Source organism: Pelobates fuscus, chromosome 10, assembly GCF_036172605.1.
Source record: "Pelobates fuscus isolate aPelFus1 chromosome 10, aPelFus1.pri, whole genome shotgun sequence".
Lineage (NCBI taxonomy): Eukaryota > Metazoa > Chordata > Amphibia > Anura > Pelobatidae > Pelobates > Pelobates fuscus.
Genome location: NC_086326.1, coordinates 131,753,242 through 131,770,325, shown reverse-complemented (window position 1 = coordinate 131,770,325; position 17,084 = coordinate 131,753,242). Strand labels below are relative to the sequence as shown.

Here is a 17,084-nt window from a genome sequence, read left to right as displayed (position 1 = left end):
TATTGGCTCCGTAAGTAACTCCTTTTTGCTCTTGAGGCAGCAACACACCCCTTTATCCCAAACAATGTTCTCCTGAAGATATGGAACAAGCAGAGAGAAAAATCCTCATAGGTGGTATTGTACAGTTGTCACTCTGTATTAAAATGATTTAACATCTTAGCATGGATCACAGCCAGGGCACTGCTGACACCATAACCACTACAGCGGTTGACGAAGGTCCAGCTAACAGCTAAGCTAAAGCTTCTAGAAACCTAACAGGACCACGTGTGCAGAAGTATATGGTGAGCATAAAAGAAAGCACTACAAGACAGAAGGGAATGGGCTTATAGAGCAAAAAAAAATAAATGTTAATTAGGGGGTAAAAAAAGTAAATAATCTAACCTACACATTACAACTAACTTGCGTTGTAGCCTGTAGTATCCCTTAAAATGTAATAAAAACCTTAAAGGGACACTCCATGTTGGAGTTGACATCCCCCATTGTTATGAGTGAAGCTACTTTCGATTTCTCAGTTACAAGCCCATAATCACCTGATATTCTGTGGCCTGTACATGCGCACTCTGTACAAGTACTTGTATGGGTAAGAAGAAGCATCTTTTTCCCCAAGGAAGTGAGATTTTCAGGAACGTCATTTTGCAGCTGCATTGTGTTCCACGCATGGGAAATCAGCTGTTCTTGTACTATAGATTCTTCATCAATTAATAAAAAACAAGCACTGTCACATGTATTTTTTCATTTTATTTTTTTTGTATAAAGCTTAATAAAAATCCCTGTGCAGATAGAAAAGTTGCTTTGGTGTGAAATCCCAATAAAAGGGAGAACACGAAATCGGAGGTCTGCTGGACTAAGAAAAAGGAAAAATGCGAAAATAACATACAATACCCATCACACTCTGATTTGTGTATCTGTGCATGTATCAGTGTACAACAGCGAGGAGCAGGACAGATCCTTACTAAAGATGCATTTTCAGCTGAGACCAAGGAAGACGAAATAAGTGAGATGTTTATCATGAAATGATATGCTGCATTAAACGTTTCATCTTCTATTATTTACAGAGTTCATTTTCCTGTTTTAGCTTTTTGGTGGCTCTGCCTATCTCCCTGGCAGTGTCTGATAAGAGAGTTTGCAGGTTCTGTTCCTGTCCTCCCTGCACAGACAGCTAATTATCTGCCGGTGACGGGAGCTGTGGGAATGCACTCAGACCTCTATCTGCATTTTCCCATTGTGGGTTATTAGCATTTGTTACTGTCACTTGTGTCTGTATCCTGTTTGGACTGAAACTAGATATTCAACCCACAGGTTGAGGGGAAAAAAAATGAAAAACAAAATTGCTAATAATGGGATTCTGGTGCATCTGTAGTTCGCGTTGAGCTGATAAATATTTTCTTCACCCAGGAAATACATATAGTTGGTATAGTAAAGGCCTTTATTTACCAGATTAATTGGCTGTCATTAAAATGACAAGCATTGTCACAGCAGACTGCCATACACATGGACTGACACACAGATCCCACCTGTTTACACTGAAAAATGCAGTTTAACATGTTCACTGCCAGTGAGGTCTGCTGCAATGGCCGCCTTATGCAGACTGGAGTTAAACCGTTGGATGTAGAGGAACGGCCCTGCGATTATTGTCATCAGCAAACACAGCAGCATTGTTTAAGCCCTTTACACGGTATTTATCGTGCTGTAAATGAGTAAGTTCAATTAGTGCATTGAAGGGACACTGTAGGCACCCAGACCATTTCAGCTAATTGAAGTGGTCTGGGTGCTGTGACCCTTTTGCACTTAGTGCTGCGATGTAAAACATTGTTTTTACAGAGAACGGCAATGTTTACATTGCAGCTCTTAGTCTTAGTCTGCCCTCGGTGGCTGTCTAACAGACAGCCACTAGAGGGCTTCCTGAATCCAAACGGACTTTTGGTCCATTATCCAACACTGGACATCCTCACGGACCTCCAGCGTCAGATTTTCCCCATAGGAAAGCATTAAATAATGCGCGTGCGGCCAGTGGGGGGGGGGGGGGCTGTTAACCCTATAGTGATAGGAAAATGGCTTTGTTTTCCTGGCACTATAGGATCCCTTTAAATAAGCAAATCATGTGTATGTAACGAGAATCTGGATGTATACAATCCTAGAAATTGTATAATGACGGTTATTTAGCTGCACAGTTTCTTAATCCATTAGTGACAGTCAGTTTGCATGATATGTCAATGTAACTGTTTTTAAAGTGGCTCTTTTACCTTTTTTTAATTTTATTTCTATATAATGTTTTACAAGTCCCTACTTTTTCATTATTATTATTTTACAAGTTATACTTTTACATGAGGAAATGTAGGGATAACATTTTCCTATGTATATCCTGCTTTTTGACAACATTTAGCAAAGGATAGAGTTTTAGTAAAGCTCTGTGTCCTTTGTCAACTTTGTCATTGGCTGTCAACCTCTACTCACCTGCTTCCAGCTTCGCATCGCTTTTGGTAGCATCCATGCCTGGTGGCTTCTATGGAACTGTGCTGAGTCTTGAGATAAAGCAAGAGTCAACACAGTTCCTTAGAAGCCACCAGGCATGCCCTCGGAAAGCAACAACAACAAAGTATATCAGTGTACACTATAGGAAATAAAACAAGTATATAGATAGAGCATATATATAAAAAGTTAGTGCATATAATTCAGTCCAAGATAATTTGAAGTTGCACTCTATCAACGAGTGTCTTTTAAGGTGCTTTTGGTGATGGGGTGTCCTCTCTGTTTATAGTAGTTTGATTATTCTTGTAATATGGAAGACACAAATAAGAGACCGATCGTATAGACTGTGTGGGTCAATATATGTGAGAATATGAATATATATATTAAACTCACATTTAGGAGAGCTATAGCCAGCTCAGGTATAACAGGCGTACTGCGGTATGATCCCCGCTTATGGGATATATAGGTGGTTATCTTGTGGAGGGAATGGTGTCCAACTCTCAGGAAAGGGATATATAAAGACAGCTGATAGTGCTCTCTGTTATAACAGGGTATGTAAGAAAAATAAAAATGAACTTACAAGTGAAGTGCAGGCCAATTGCACGCTGATGACAGCATTGGTGGTATGATCCCCACCTTGGATAGTCTTGTAAGCACACGATAAAATTGATAAAAAGCCAGGCAAAAATAAAGAATGTGTATAAAAAGATAGTTGGCACAAATAGTGACCACAAAACCTTTAATTATATAGATACACAAATATTAAAACCATTTACGTGTTTCGCCACTAGGGCTTTTTCAAAATGGAAAGGTATAAATGGAGACACTATGAATGAAAGGCATGGTAGGACTGGCACAACTTGGAATAAGGTAAGTACATTGGTCCTGGGGCACTAAACCTTATTGTCAAAGTGGTCAGCAACTTCAGTGAATGTTGTTGGGCCAGAAGTACCAAGCTCTTGTTGAATGTCTCAACATTACAGTAAAAATAAATGTAGAACTGATCCTCTGCAACCGCATGTACATAACTTGTGTCAGACTTTGGAAGGAAAAAAAATAGCCTCAAAACCCTTCCTACACCAGCCCACCTGCTAATAAAATATGGCCCACGGTCCATGATCTAAAGGTTAGATTATCTGATTTCTGTAATATTTCTGTTAGTAACTAGCATGCCCTTTTATAACTCAATTTATCTCACTGTTGTAGAGTAATGTTTATGATTGTTTAGCCACCTCTAACAATCTTCCCACATTTCTTTTAGGGTCTCTTCCAAAGTGCGAGTTTTATTCTCACTTGGAGTGATGCTGCTTGCCTTCTCACTGACAACGATTCTGGTGAAGGTCGATACATCCACTTGGACACAAGAGTTCTTCATACTAACATTGATATCGATAGCCATTGTTTGTGGAGCCGCCAACATACTCACTGCCAGCATATTTGGCATCACAGGAAGTTTCCCAATGAAGCACTCCCAAGCTTTAATTTCAGGTAATCAGGAACTCAAGAGCATCTTGTTACATATCCATTGTTTTTGTTGTGACGAACAGCAATGAGCTTGAAAAACATTTGGGAATGATCTTTAAAGTTAAACACCAACGTTATTATCGTCAAAACGTCAAAATCACTTTGAAATTTTAGGCCAAAGTTGTAAATGTCACATTAATATTGGCTTGTCCACTGTGGTCTAAAATTCGAAATTAATTTTGAATTCCCAACAGTTCACATTTTGGTGAATAACTTTTTTTGCATACCCTCGACCTGAAATCGGGTGTAATCTTCAAAACGTAAAAATACTAGTAAAAAAAAGTAACATGCACACTGTCTCCCATCGACTTCTCAGAGGCATGGTTTACGGTTATTTTAAGACTTGTGGTTTGAGAAAACCAATGTATACACAACTTTAGTGCTTTTAGGATGTTATGATGTACTGTAATTTGACTGTGCCATTCCTATAATTTATTCTCTAAGTATGCCTCCTTTCAATATTTGTGTCTTAACTGTGTCTCAGTCATATGTCTTCAGAAAATGTCTATCTACAAAGAGGTGCAACCACAAGTTCACATGGCTATATTATTTGCCCAGGGATAGGACAGCGCCAATGGCAATTGCAAGGTTCGACTCTTTGTATGACCCTTGACCTGCATGCAGTGGGGTAATAAATCATCAGTGATTTTTAACTTTCCACTTAACGGCTTTACTAGCTCCAAAGTTCATGGATTGATCAGTGGTCATTAGTCTCCAATTAGATGCTGTCAGAGCAAGGAGTATTAATTAACTTAAGGTTCTCATTGACTGTTAGTGCAGAGCTTTCGTCTGGTTGTACATACTGTACACTTGTCACTACTCGAGAAGAATGCTTTAAAAGGACCATCATGTGCTCTCTTACCAATCAGTGCATGTGATGAACTATTGCAGTTGTGGTCGAGTTTATTTTTATGGTAATTCTGCAAGAGTTAATTTTACTTTCTGAGGAAGTAAAACTCGTCTTGTAACATAAGAATGAACAACATAAAAAAACACTGATTTCCTGTGTGATACGGCGTGGTCATTCTTGGTGTTCCAGTTCACGGACGACAATTGTACAACTGTAAAAGTCTCTGGAAACATAAAAAATAGAAAACAAGGAGAAATAGTTAAAACAGAGTTAGATAAGGACATTAATCTAAATATCCTCAATAAACATGTAGAAAAAAAATAAAATGAGTACATGTTGCTAGTTCTATTCTAAAGCTGCATCTTTGTAGGATACAGTAAATGCATGTTAAATTAATGATGTAGGAAATAGTCTTTCGAAGTATCATGATGGCAGCTCTTGCCCACAATAAAAATGGCCCAGCCACAGGCATGCATCTCCTTGCAGTCATCTGTGTGCTGTATTTAATTAGATGTTGTTCTTCGCATCTCAACAATTTGCATATTTGATAAGATGGTGTTCCATTCCAGTGAGTGATGAGTCCCCTGCAGGATTTTAGATTGTAGTGGTTTCGTACAGCTTTCTTCTGACTGCATTTGTCATGTTAAAAGACACTTCTATTATTTATTATTTGGGAATGTCTCCCAAGGTAAAAGAAAGTTAGAAGACTGGTAGAAAAGGACATTTTTATGCATGTATCCAGATGTTTTATAGGCTTTATTTTAACCCAATGTCATTTCTGTGTCCCAAACATTATTTTTATTTTTTTTATTTATCTAATATTTTTTTTCTTTTAACTGCACCCTAATGTGCTGTTCTCCTCCGTGTCATCACAATCATAGCTTTGTACTGTGCCATACATGCTCAGTCAGGCTCTACATTATATGTCTAGTGGGACTCTACAATTTTTTTTTGTTTAAATATGCCTGAATAACACCGTCAGCCAATACTCTCAGCTAATAAATAATGTCTAACCTTGGTGTTATTTGATCTGATAATGTGGATGTATGAACTTCAAATTTAGCCTCTTCTCAGACTGTTAGCTGCATAGGTGCCCGACACAGCTAGGTATGTGTCAAACCATCATAACCATTTTTCACAGATTAGCATCAAACAGTGCCGAGGGGCATTTGGCATCATTACCAATGTAGTGCTTGAAGCAGGGCTTGACAAATAATATTCATAGCATCTAAATGTTGGTAGTCAGACAAACTTTATTTTAGACTTGAGATATACTATCTAATGACTTCATAGGGAAGCTTTGGGGTGTTGTGAAGGTGGGTTGCAGTGCCTCTATGGACCCCAGGAAGGTGTCAAACCATTCTAGAAGTAATTTAACTCTTTACAATAGGTGGCCTTTGGAGTGTTATAAACTACCCCCATTGCTAATGATCACACTCTACGTAAGGAAACATAGTCCCTACTTTTATCTATCTTTTAACAAAAAAATATAGGTGAATTACAAAAGTAAATAAATACAAGCAGAAATATAAGGTATAAACAGACATAGAGGGACAAAATGGATTTATTTAAAATTTGCACATGCAATGCACATAGCCCTTTAAATAGTCTTATATTCAACTGTACAATTTTGCATTAATTGAACACATGGAAGAGGACATTAACCAAAAGTTTACTCTGATTAACCAATCCTTATAAAGCAATATTTACTATTTATCAAAATTCATAATGGCCAATCTACAATATAATACAAGTGTAGACAATTACAGACGTACAGTTGATTATAAACTAACGGAGAAATGTATTTTATCTCCTGATATTTGCAAAAGGAAGTATCAGTCATGTTCCCTTTGATTTGTTTTAATTGTATGTTTTTTTTTTTTTATAACCAGTGCTAAAAGTAGGGTGTATCAGTTAGCATTCCAGGATGGTGTTTAATTAGCATGAAGAGCATCTGTACCGCTATAACGTAACATAAGCTATAAGAACTGCAAAGTTAGGTTGGTGGAAATGTGTGCTAAACCTCTTGGGCTACTGAACTACATAAGAAAAACACATACATAAATTGTGTGTTCATGCTGTGCACTTTAGAAACCTTGACCGTAGACATACACATACATACCTTAGACATACACTCATGCATGGTGTGAGGATGTCCAGCGTCAGTTAGGCAGCCAAAAGTTGCCTAACAATCCGGACATCCTTCTAGTGTCTTTAAATCCCCTCTGGTTTAAAAAGTACCATGTATTTGCTAGGACCATCCAGAAGCTGAATCCAGCTCATTTTTGATTTGCCTGGCAACTGCGCATGACTTCAGGGTTTGTATATAGCAAACTAGTTCTCATTTATGTGGATGGCTTTTGGTTGAATAAGTTGTGCTTCTGATGGAGCAATGGTAAGCAAGTAGATACACTAAAATATGATATTTGCTCATAATATATACTGATCGCCCATAACATTAAAATCACTGACCTGTGTAGTGAATAACAATATGTCAGGGTACCTGTGGTCTCTACCTCCGAAAGAGGTAGAGACTTAGCTGTTCCTCCATCCAGACGGTCTGATGGCTCCCTTCCCCGCGGTCTATCCGGTCATGCTAGGCCGGCCGCGAGGGAGTGACTGCCTTTTACAGCATCTAGGCAGGAAGTAGTCATCAGGACACTCCCCCGGAACGACCTGTCAGTCAATTGCTGCAGGACCAATCAGGACGCCTCGGAGGCGTGGTTACTGCTCTGAACAGGGTATTTAACAGAGCTTCTTTCATTAGCTCATTGCCCTGTCGTGGTTCTAGCTTGTTCTAGTCACTCAGTGCTTGTGTATTCTATTATCCCTTTTGGTTTTGACCCGGCTTGTTTACCTTACTCTGCTTATCTCTGTTACCCTTGATTCGGCTTGTCTCTCGCTTACCTGTCTTCTGTTACCCTCGACCTCGGCTTGTCTTTGACCATTCTATACTGTACTACTTACGTTAGTCCGGCCATTCTAAGGTCCGGTATACGTATCTGGCTACTGTTTGTACTCTGCGTGTTGGATCCCTGTCCCGATCCTGACATTACGACAGGGCCAATGGATCCTGCAAGTACAAACAGTCAGCTGGCTGCTCCTGATCCGAGGTTTGAAGCCATGGATCACAGAATGGATCAGATGGCGCTTGCGCTACAGGCTCTATTAGCTTGTGCCAATAACCCACCAGAGGAGATACGTAATACCCCTGTTTCTCCTGTCGGTTCAGGTCTAGAGGTAGCCACAGTGGGTGCTTCTTCTCGCATTACCCCCCCAGTACGCTATGGTGGGGCTCCTGAGAAGTGTCGTGGTTTTTTAAACCAAATTAGTATCCACTTTGAATTGCAACCTCGCTCTTATCCTACAGATAGGGCAAAAGTAGTATTTATTATCACCCTACTCATTGAGAAAGCTCTGAGATGGGCCAACCCACTATGGGAGAACGATAACCCATTAGTTTATAACTATAACGCATTTGTAGCTGCTTTTAGAAGAACATTTGACCCTCCAGGTAGAAAGGTTAATGCAGCCAGATTACTGTTGCGCCTGAGACAGGAGAACCGAACACTGGTGGATTATGCACTAGAGTTCAGGTCTCTGGCGGCAGAAATCAAGTGGAATGAGCAGGCGTATATGGATGTATTTTTGAATGGCCTATCTGATGTAATCCTTGATGAGGTTGCTACCAGAGAACTCCCTGAGAATTTAGAGGATTTAATTTCGTTCATCTCTCGTATAGATGAACGTCTAAGAGAGAGACAGAACACTCGAGAGAGGAACTAGAGACCTTCTTTTAGGTTAGCTCCCGCTTTTCCAAGTCCTGACTCCACGATATCTTTGCTTACTGAACCTATGCAGATAGGGTATACCCGCCTCTCTGAGGAGGAAAGACAGCACAGGAGAAGAGAGGGTTTGTGTATGTATTGTGGAGCCAACGGTCATTTACTCTCGAACTGTTCTAACCGCCCGGGAAACGCTCGCACCTAAGTCTCTCTAGAGGACAGGCCTTGGGTGTTTCTATTTTGTCCTCTACTCCTAATTATAAAGTTCACAGGCTTCTGCTACCAGTTTCCTTAACTTGGGGGAAGGAAGTAGTAAGGGCTATGGCATTGATAGATTCCGGTGCTGCTGAGAATTTTATCGACCAAGCCTTTGCTAGTAAGAACAATTTCCCATCCCAGCTAAGGGAGACACCTTTGGCCGTTGAGGCCATAGATGGTAGACCACTACTAGACCCTGTTATCTTTCGTGAGACCATACCCATTGATTTAAATGTTGGTATCCTACACGTGGAGAATTTATCTCTTATGCTCATTTCGTCTCCTTCCGTTCCCATAGTTCTGGGGTACCCATGGTTGAAAAAACATAACCCTATTATCGATTGGGAGTTAGGAGAGATACTCTCGTTAGATACTCTCCATTAGCTAATATTAACATACCGGAGAATCCTACTCAGTCCACAGAAAGACAAATACCAGACCTTTACCTAGACTTAAGGGCAGTGTTTGACAAGAAGAATGCCGATTCTTTGCCTCCACACAGGTCATTTGACTGTAAGATTAAGCTTCTACCCGGCACTATGCCTCCGAGGGGCCATGTATATCCTTTGTCTGTTCAGGAAAACTCGGTTCTAGAGGAGTATATTCGGGAGAATTTAGAAAAGGGATTCATCAGGAGGTCTTCTTCTCCGGCCGGGGCTGGGTTCTTTTTCATTAAGAAGAAGGATGGCACGCTGAGACCTTGTATCGATTACCGAGGCTTGAATAAAATAACTGTCAGAAATGCCTATCCTATCCCACTGATTACCAAGCTATTTGATCGTCTTAAGGGCTCCAAAATCTTCACCAAGTTAGATCTCAGAGGGGCTTACAATTTGGTGAGAATCCAGCAAGGTTACGAGTGGATGACGGCATTCAATACCCGGTATGGCCATTACGAATACACTGTTATGCCATTTGGACTATGCAATGCTCCTGCAGTATTTCAAGATTTGATTAATGAGGTACTTAGGGAGTTTCAGCACGATTGTGTTATTGTTTACCTGGACGACATACTAATACACTCTAAGGAGATTGAGACTCACCATAGACAGGTCAGAAAGGTATTACACAAGCTGCTGCAACATGGTCTATATTGCAAATTGGAGAAGTGCAGTTTTGATCAGTCTCAGGTAGACTTTCTTGGATACGTGATTTCTGGGGAAGGTTTTAAAATGGATCCTGCAAAACTCCAATCTATTTTAGACTGGCCCTTGCCCAAAGGACTCAAGGCTATCCAAAGGTTTATTGGTTTTTCCAACTACTATAGGCGCTTCATTAAAGGATACTCCTCTATCATTGCGCCTATTACCAATATGACCAAACAAGGGGCTGATACTAAGTTCTGGTCTAAGGAAGCTCTTGGTGCTTTCAAGACTCTCAATGAACTTTTTGCCTCGGCTCCCATTCTAGTCCATCCTGATATGACCCTGCCTTTCTTGCTCGAGGTCGATGCCTCTGAGACAGCAGTTGGGGCTGTTCTGTCTCAAAGGTTAGGGGTGGATAAACCGTTACACCCTTGTGGTTTCTTCTCTAAGAAATTTTCTGGGCCTGAGAGCAGATATGACATCGGGGAAAGGGAACTGTTAGCAGTCATTAAAGCCTTAAAGGAGTGGAGACATTTGTTGGAGGGGACCCTACACCCTATTACGATTTTAACGGACCACAAAAACTTGACCTATATTGGGGAGGCTAAGCGCTTATCCTCTAGACAAGCTCGTTGGTCCTTATTCCTGACTCACTTCAATTATGTACTGACTTACAGACCTGGTTCTAAAAACTCTAAAGCCGATGCATTATCTCGCCAATATGAACCTTCTACTGTACCTGAACCAGTTCTTTCTTCTATAGTTCCGAAATGCAATATCATTGCTAATACGAATCTCAGGATTCATTCTCCATTACTGGCCGAGATCATTAAGTTGCAACATCTAGCACCTAAACAGACTCCTGCGGACCGTCATTTCGTTCCTCCTGCTCTTCAACTGGAACTTTTACAGTGTTTACATAATAGCAAGATGGCGGGACATCCTGGTATTCGCAAAACTTACGCGTTGATCTCTAAGGACTTCTGGTGGCCTGCTTTACGGAGGGATATTGAGGAGTTCATCGCTGCATGTGACTAAAACCAAACAACCCCATACGCTTCCATGTGGATTCCTGCACCCCTTGGAGGTTCCAGAAAAACCATGGTCCTGTTTGGCCATGGACTTTATTGTCGATCTACCTATCTCTAAAAGACAGACTGTTATCCTCACCGTGGTTGACAGGTTTACTAAGATGGCACACTTCATTCCCCTGCCTAATTGGCAGAGATATTCGCTAAGGAGATTTTTCGCCTACATGGGATACCCTCTCAAATTGTATCGGACAGAGGCTCCCAATTTGTTTCCCGCTTTTGGAGGTCCTTCTGCTCTCAACTTGGTATTAAATTAAACTTTTCTTCAGCCTATCATCCTCAGTCTAACGGAGCTGCTGAACGTACCAACCAGAAAATTGAACAATATTTACGATGCTTTGTTTCGGAACACTAGGATGATTGGGTCGGTTTGATTCCTTGGGCGGAGTTTGCACACAACAATCTCGTTTGCGATTCTACTCATTCAAGCCCCTTCTTCATGAATTATGGTTTTCATCCGTCTATTCTTCCTTCGGATTCTCCTTCCCAGGGGGTGCCGTCGGTTGATGTTCATGTTGCCAATTTGAGGAAGTTGTGGGATCAAACTCGACAAATCCTTGTGCACAACTCTATGTTGGTCAAGAAACACGCTGATAAACGTAGAAGGGCGGCTCCGGTCTTTGCTCCAGGTGATAGGGTATGGCTGAGCACGAGGAACATCCGTTTAAAAGTGCCCTCCATGAAGTTCGCTCCTCGTTATATTGGACCCTACAGGGTGCTGACCCGTATCAATCCAGTTGCGTATCGTTTAGCTCTTCCTAATACCTTACACATCCCGAACTCGTTTCACGTTTCATTGCTGAAACCACTCATATGTAACAGATTTTCCTCCACAATAGCCCCTCCTCGCTCCGTTCAGGTGGAGGGTCAGGAGGAGTATGAGGTTAACTCTATTATTGATTCTCGTATCTCCCGGGGGAGAGTACAATATCTGGTTGATTGGAAGGGATATGGTCCTGAGGTGAGGAGTTGGGTACCTCAGGAGGATGTTCATGCTCCCCGTATCCGCAGGGCGTATCACTCTCGCTTCCCATCTCGTCCCGGTTCATTCCGCCCGGTGGGCGTATCTGAGAGGGGGGGTACTGTCAGGGTACCTGTGGTCTCTACCTCCGAAAGAGGTAGAGACTTAGCTGTTCCTCCATCCAGACGGTCTGATGGCTCCCTTCCCCGCGGTCTATCCGGTCATGCTAGGCCGGCCGCGAGGGAGTGACTGCCTTTTACAGCATCTAGGCAGGAAGTAGTCATCAGGACACTCCCCCGGAACGACCTGTCAGTCAATTGCTGCAGGACCAATCAGGACGCCTCGGAGGCGTGGTTACTGCTCTGAACAGGGTATTTAACAGAGCTTCTTTCATTAGCTCATTGCCCTGTCGTGGTTCTAGCTTGTTCTAGTCACTCAGTGCTTGTGTATTCTATTATCCCTTTTGGTTTTGACCCGGCTTGTTTACCTTACTCTGCTTATCTCTGTTACCCTTGATTCGGCTTGTCTCTCGCTTACCTGTCTTCTGTTACCCTCGACCTCGGCTTGTCTTTGACCATTCTATACTGTACTACTTACGTTAGTCCGGCCATTCTAAGGTCCGGTATACGTATCTGGCTACTGTTTGTACTCTGCGTGTTGGATCCCTGTCCCGATCCTGACACAATACAGGAGAAATGGCCAAGTGAAAAAGATCTGAGTGAGTTTGACAAGGGCCAAATAGGGATGGATAGATGACTGAGTGAGAGCATCTCCAAAACGGCAAGTCTTGTGGGGTGCTATGCAGTGGTTAGAACCTACTAAAGGTGGTGCAAGGAAGGACAAAAGGTGAACGCTGACATCAAGGTCATGGGCGCCCAAGGCTCCTTGAGGCACGTGGGGAGCAAAGGCTAGCTCATCTGGTCTGATCGCACAGACAAGCTACTGTAGTTCAAATTGCTGGCTATGATAGAAAGGTGTCAGAACACTAAGTGTATCGCAGATTGCTGGGTGTGGGGCTGCGTAGCCGCAGAGAAGCTGCAAATGCTTGAGGTTTTTACAGATTGAAAATTAGATTGAAGTCTAAAACACAATACCTGACTGTACACATTTTCATGTCTAGTTGGACCCTTGTTTGACGCCCAGAGAACTACTTCTGCACCACCCGGACAGCAAGAGATGGCCTTTTATGAGTGGCAGATCATGTCTTTTCAAATGAGGGGTCTCACACTCTTCTCCAAGTAACCACAGTATCCCTAAAGTTATATTGTTAGTATAATACATTATTTTTGGTCAGGTGTTTAAAAATGGCAAAAATAGAGTAATCATCATAGAAACCAATACAATTAGCAGGTACATTCCATTAGTGATTAGTGCACTTTAATATCTACTTTCCAAATCATGCCATTATGATATTTCTCCACCATTGTTTCCTTATTGTTCCCCTCCTAAAAGGTAAGAAAACTTACCTTATTTCCAGCGCCATTGTCAGCCGTTGCGGTCCCTGCCCCGATCCACCTACTTGGCTGACATCAGCAGAATGAATGATCTCAATCAATCCAATACTTTCCCATAGAAAAGGATTTAATTGGCCGAGATCATCAAGGAGGCAGGGCAAAACGCCGAGCTGGCCATCATAGAGATGAATTGAATCAATGTATCGCTATGGGGAAATGTCAGCCTCTCCATGCAGAGTGTGGAGATGTTGAACGTCAGTGCTGCACATTGTGCAGCACTGACCCAGGAAGCACCTCTAGTGGTTGTTTGAGGAGTATCCACTAGTGGTGTCCCTTAGGATCAATATGTATAGCAACTACCCTGCAGGGACTGACTTTACTCACAGAACAACTACATTAAGCTGTAGTTGTTCTGGTGACTATATTGTCCCTTTAAGGAATTGTATTATTATTTGCTTTGAAAATATTTATTTATATAACACATATATACTGATCAGCATTTAGTAAAGGGACCTTTTTGTGAATATATTGTCTTACACTGTATCTTCAATACAGCCAAAGACAATACTTTGGGAATATGTTCTACAAACATTGTCAGCTACTGCTTTATATGTGATCGTTGCTTCTATTTACTGTCATTGGTGTCTGCTAAAATTACAGCATTGATTCTATATTTATTTAATAGTCATGCCTCATGATGAATGTCTTCTACTGTAACTATTCCAGGCAATTAAAGAATAAGTGGAGGTGGGGTTGCTTACAGGTATAGTGTTCAGCAGTATTAGATCTAATTAGTTATAATTAAATCCAGTGTCAAGAAAAGAGGTATTGCATTATCAGGGCTGTCATTACAATCACGGGAATGGAAAAATACGAAAGCAAAATAGAAAGTGATTTTGTTTCAGGAGTGATGGCAGGGATGGCTGATGAGGCCAACATTTTCTTTACCTGCCAGTAACATACTGTAAAAGGGTTAAAATAAAGAACGGTATGAACAGGGTTAGTTAAATGTGTTTGGGGATGATTGGAAACTGTTATATACAGCTTACACCCAATGTGGTAGAAAGAGCATTGCATATTTACATATGTATATATATAATAATACTGTCACCAAAGCAGTGGTTGTTAAAGGTTAAATGTTATATACATTGTAAAAAGGAATTAGTAAGTAGTAAAAGAATACCTATGAATGTTTATCAATAGGAAGGGAATCCTAAAAGGAACACTCCAACGCAAAAAGGATTGTGATACATATAACTGAGAAGTCTTTGATTGGACAAGTACAGAAAGTACGGGGCGGGCTTGCAGTAGCTTAAAGGGACACTATAGGCAACCAGATCACTTGAGCTCATTGAAGTGGTGTGGGTGCAATGTCCCAGACCTTTAACCCTGCAAAAGTATTTATTGCAGTTTCTGAGAAAGTGCAATAGTTACCTTGCAAGGTTAATTCCACCTCTAGTGTTTGTATACCAGACGGAGTTCAAAAGTCGCCTAAATGACGCTGGACATCTTCATGCTGTGCATGAGGACATCCAGTGTCAATAAAAATCCCCATAGGAAAGCATTGAAACAATGCTTTCCTATAGGGAATCCTAATGCGAGCGCGGCGCTTGCCATGCATGCGCCTTAGGTCTCCCCCCCGCTGGCGGATATCGGCAGGAAGGTACCGTGGGCGGAGCCTGATGGTTTTAACCCCTTCAGCACCGCAGGAGTGGGGGCGCGAGGGAGGTGGGCACTGTAGGAACCTATAGTGCCACGAAAACTGCTTTGTTTTCCTGGTACTATAGTATCCCTTTAACATACGAGATCTGCAGCTATTGTAAGGCAAGATTACTTATGTCCACAAAGAAAACATTTTCCTATTTTCTTTAGGTGTATATCTTGTTTTTTGTTTGTTTTTTATATGGTGTTCCATTAACAGGCTACTTTAGACTAAAAGTGATTTCTGTTTTTTTTTAAAAAATGTTTGAACCACTTCCGGAAGGGGGGCACACCAGATGCCACCATGGCCACAGCAAACATAGTCCTCCTGCCAAAACCAGATATCCCACACAGACATCCAGTTATAGACACATATCCTTAATCAACTCTGACCTAAAAATCTTTGCCACAATGCTGGCCTCATGACTAACACCTTTACTGACGCACCTGATAGATCCAGACCAAGTGGGGTTCATGCCGGGGAGACAGCTTTTCGAGAACACCCGTAGATGCACAGACTTACTATGGTTCATGAGGGAAGAAGGGAAGCCCTCCCTGGCACTCTCATTGGATGCGGAGAAGATTTCTCTTCGCAACTTTGCATAGGCTAGGCTTCCCGGATCCCTTCTGTACAGCAGTAAGGGCACTCTACACAAACATCCAAGCACAGATACTCATATCGGGGGCAACAACGACCCCATTCCCACTGCAGAATGGTACTCGCCAGGGCTGCCCACTCTCACCGCTGCTTTTCGCGCTCACTCTGGAACCACTGTTGAGTGCAATCAGACATAATCCAGAAATAAGAGGGGTGGAAATAGCCCACCAACCTTTCAAAGTGGCAGCGTACACTGACGACATTCTGCTGACCCTTACGGACCCGATACACAGCCTACCATACCTCTTGACTCTCCTAACACAATATGGAGACGTCTCGGGCTATAAAGTAAACCCATCTAAAACAGTAGCACTACCATTCCACATATCAGCTGCAGAGACGCTGACCATTCAACAGACGTACCACTTTAGAATAGAACCAAGGGAGCTTAAATACCTGGGCATCACACTGACAATGGACCCTTCATCCCTATATAAGCGTAATTACACACCAATCATTCAAACCCTGACACACGACCTAGAGACATGGAACGATAAACCAATATCCTGGATAGGACGAATACACACAATAAAAATGAACATTTTGCCGAGATTACTATTTCTGTTCCAGGCATTACCCATTAGGATCACAAAGGGAGACTTGACAACGATGCAGAAAGCTATACATTTCTTTATATGGCAAAAAAAGCGCCCTAGACTGGCCCAAAATATACTATATAGACCCAAAGACAGAGGGGGCCTGAGCCTACCCAACATATATAAATATTACCAGGCGGCCCAACTAGCGCAGATTATCTATTGGCACTCACCACCCAGACGCTGGGTAGACATAGAGTCACTAATGACAGGATCGGACCTACCCCAATTTTACTTGTGGGTACCTAAAGCACAAAGATCTATATTGAGGCTTGCCCTGCCATCCTGAACTCCTTGCAAATCTGAACTCCTTGCAAATCTGGGACCAGGTAAGGGGTAAATATGCGCTCCTCGCCACTAACCCCGGTCCTCAGGAACCGAGCGTTCCCTCCGGGACTAACAGCCAGGTACTTCAGAGGCATAGAAGCCACAGGACTGCAACGATACATTCATCTATACATTAACAACAACATAGTCACCTTTGAACACCTTAACACTAAGGTCCCACTCCAAACTAGGGACTACTTCCGATACTTGCAACTCAGGGATTTCGCCCGCACACAAGAGATCCAAACAGCAGTGAACACAAAACTAACTTTCTTTGAAAAGCTCTGCTACGAGGAAACTACACAAACCAAACTAATTACACTCT

General features: G+C 41.9%; 1 protein-coding gene across 1 annotated transcript in view; it reads left to right on the top strand.

Moving 5' to 3' along the window:
• The window catches only part of SLC29A3 (solute carrier family 29 member 3), a 58,910-nt gene that overhangs the window by 22,879 nt on the left and 18,947 nt on the right, over nt 1-17,084 (top strand). The window contains exon 4 of the mRNA XM_063434687.1: nt 3,731-3,957. Coding sequence (XP_063290757.1) covers nt 3,731-3,957 — 227 coding nt within the window. The remainder of the gene's footprint in view (nt 1-3,730; nt 3,958-17,084) is intronic.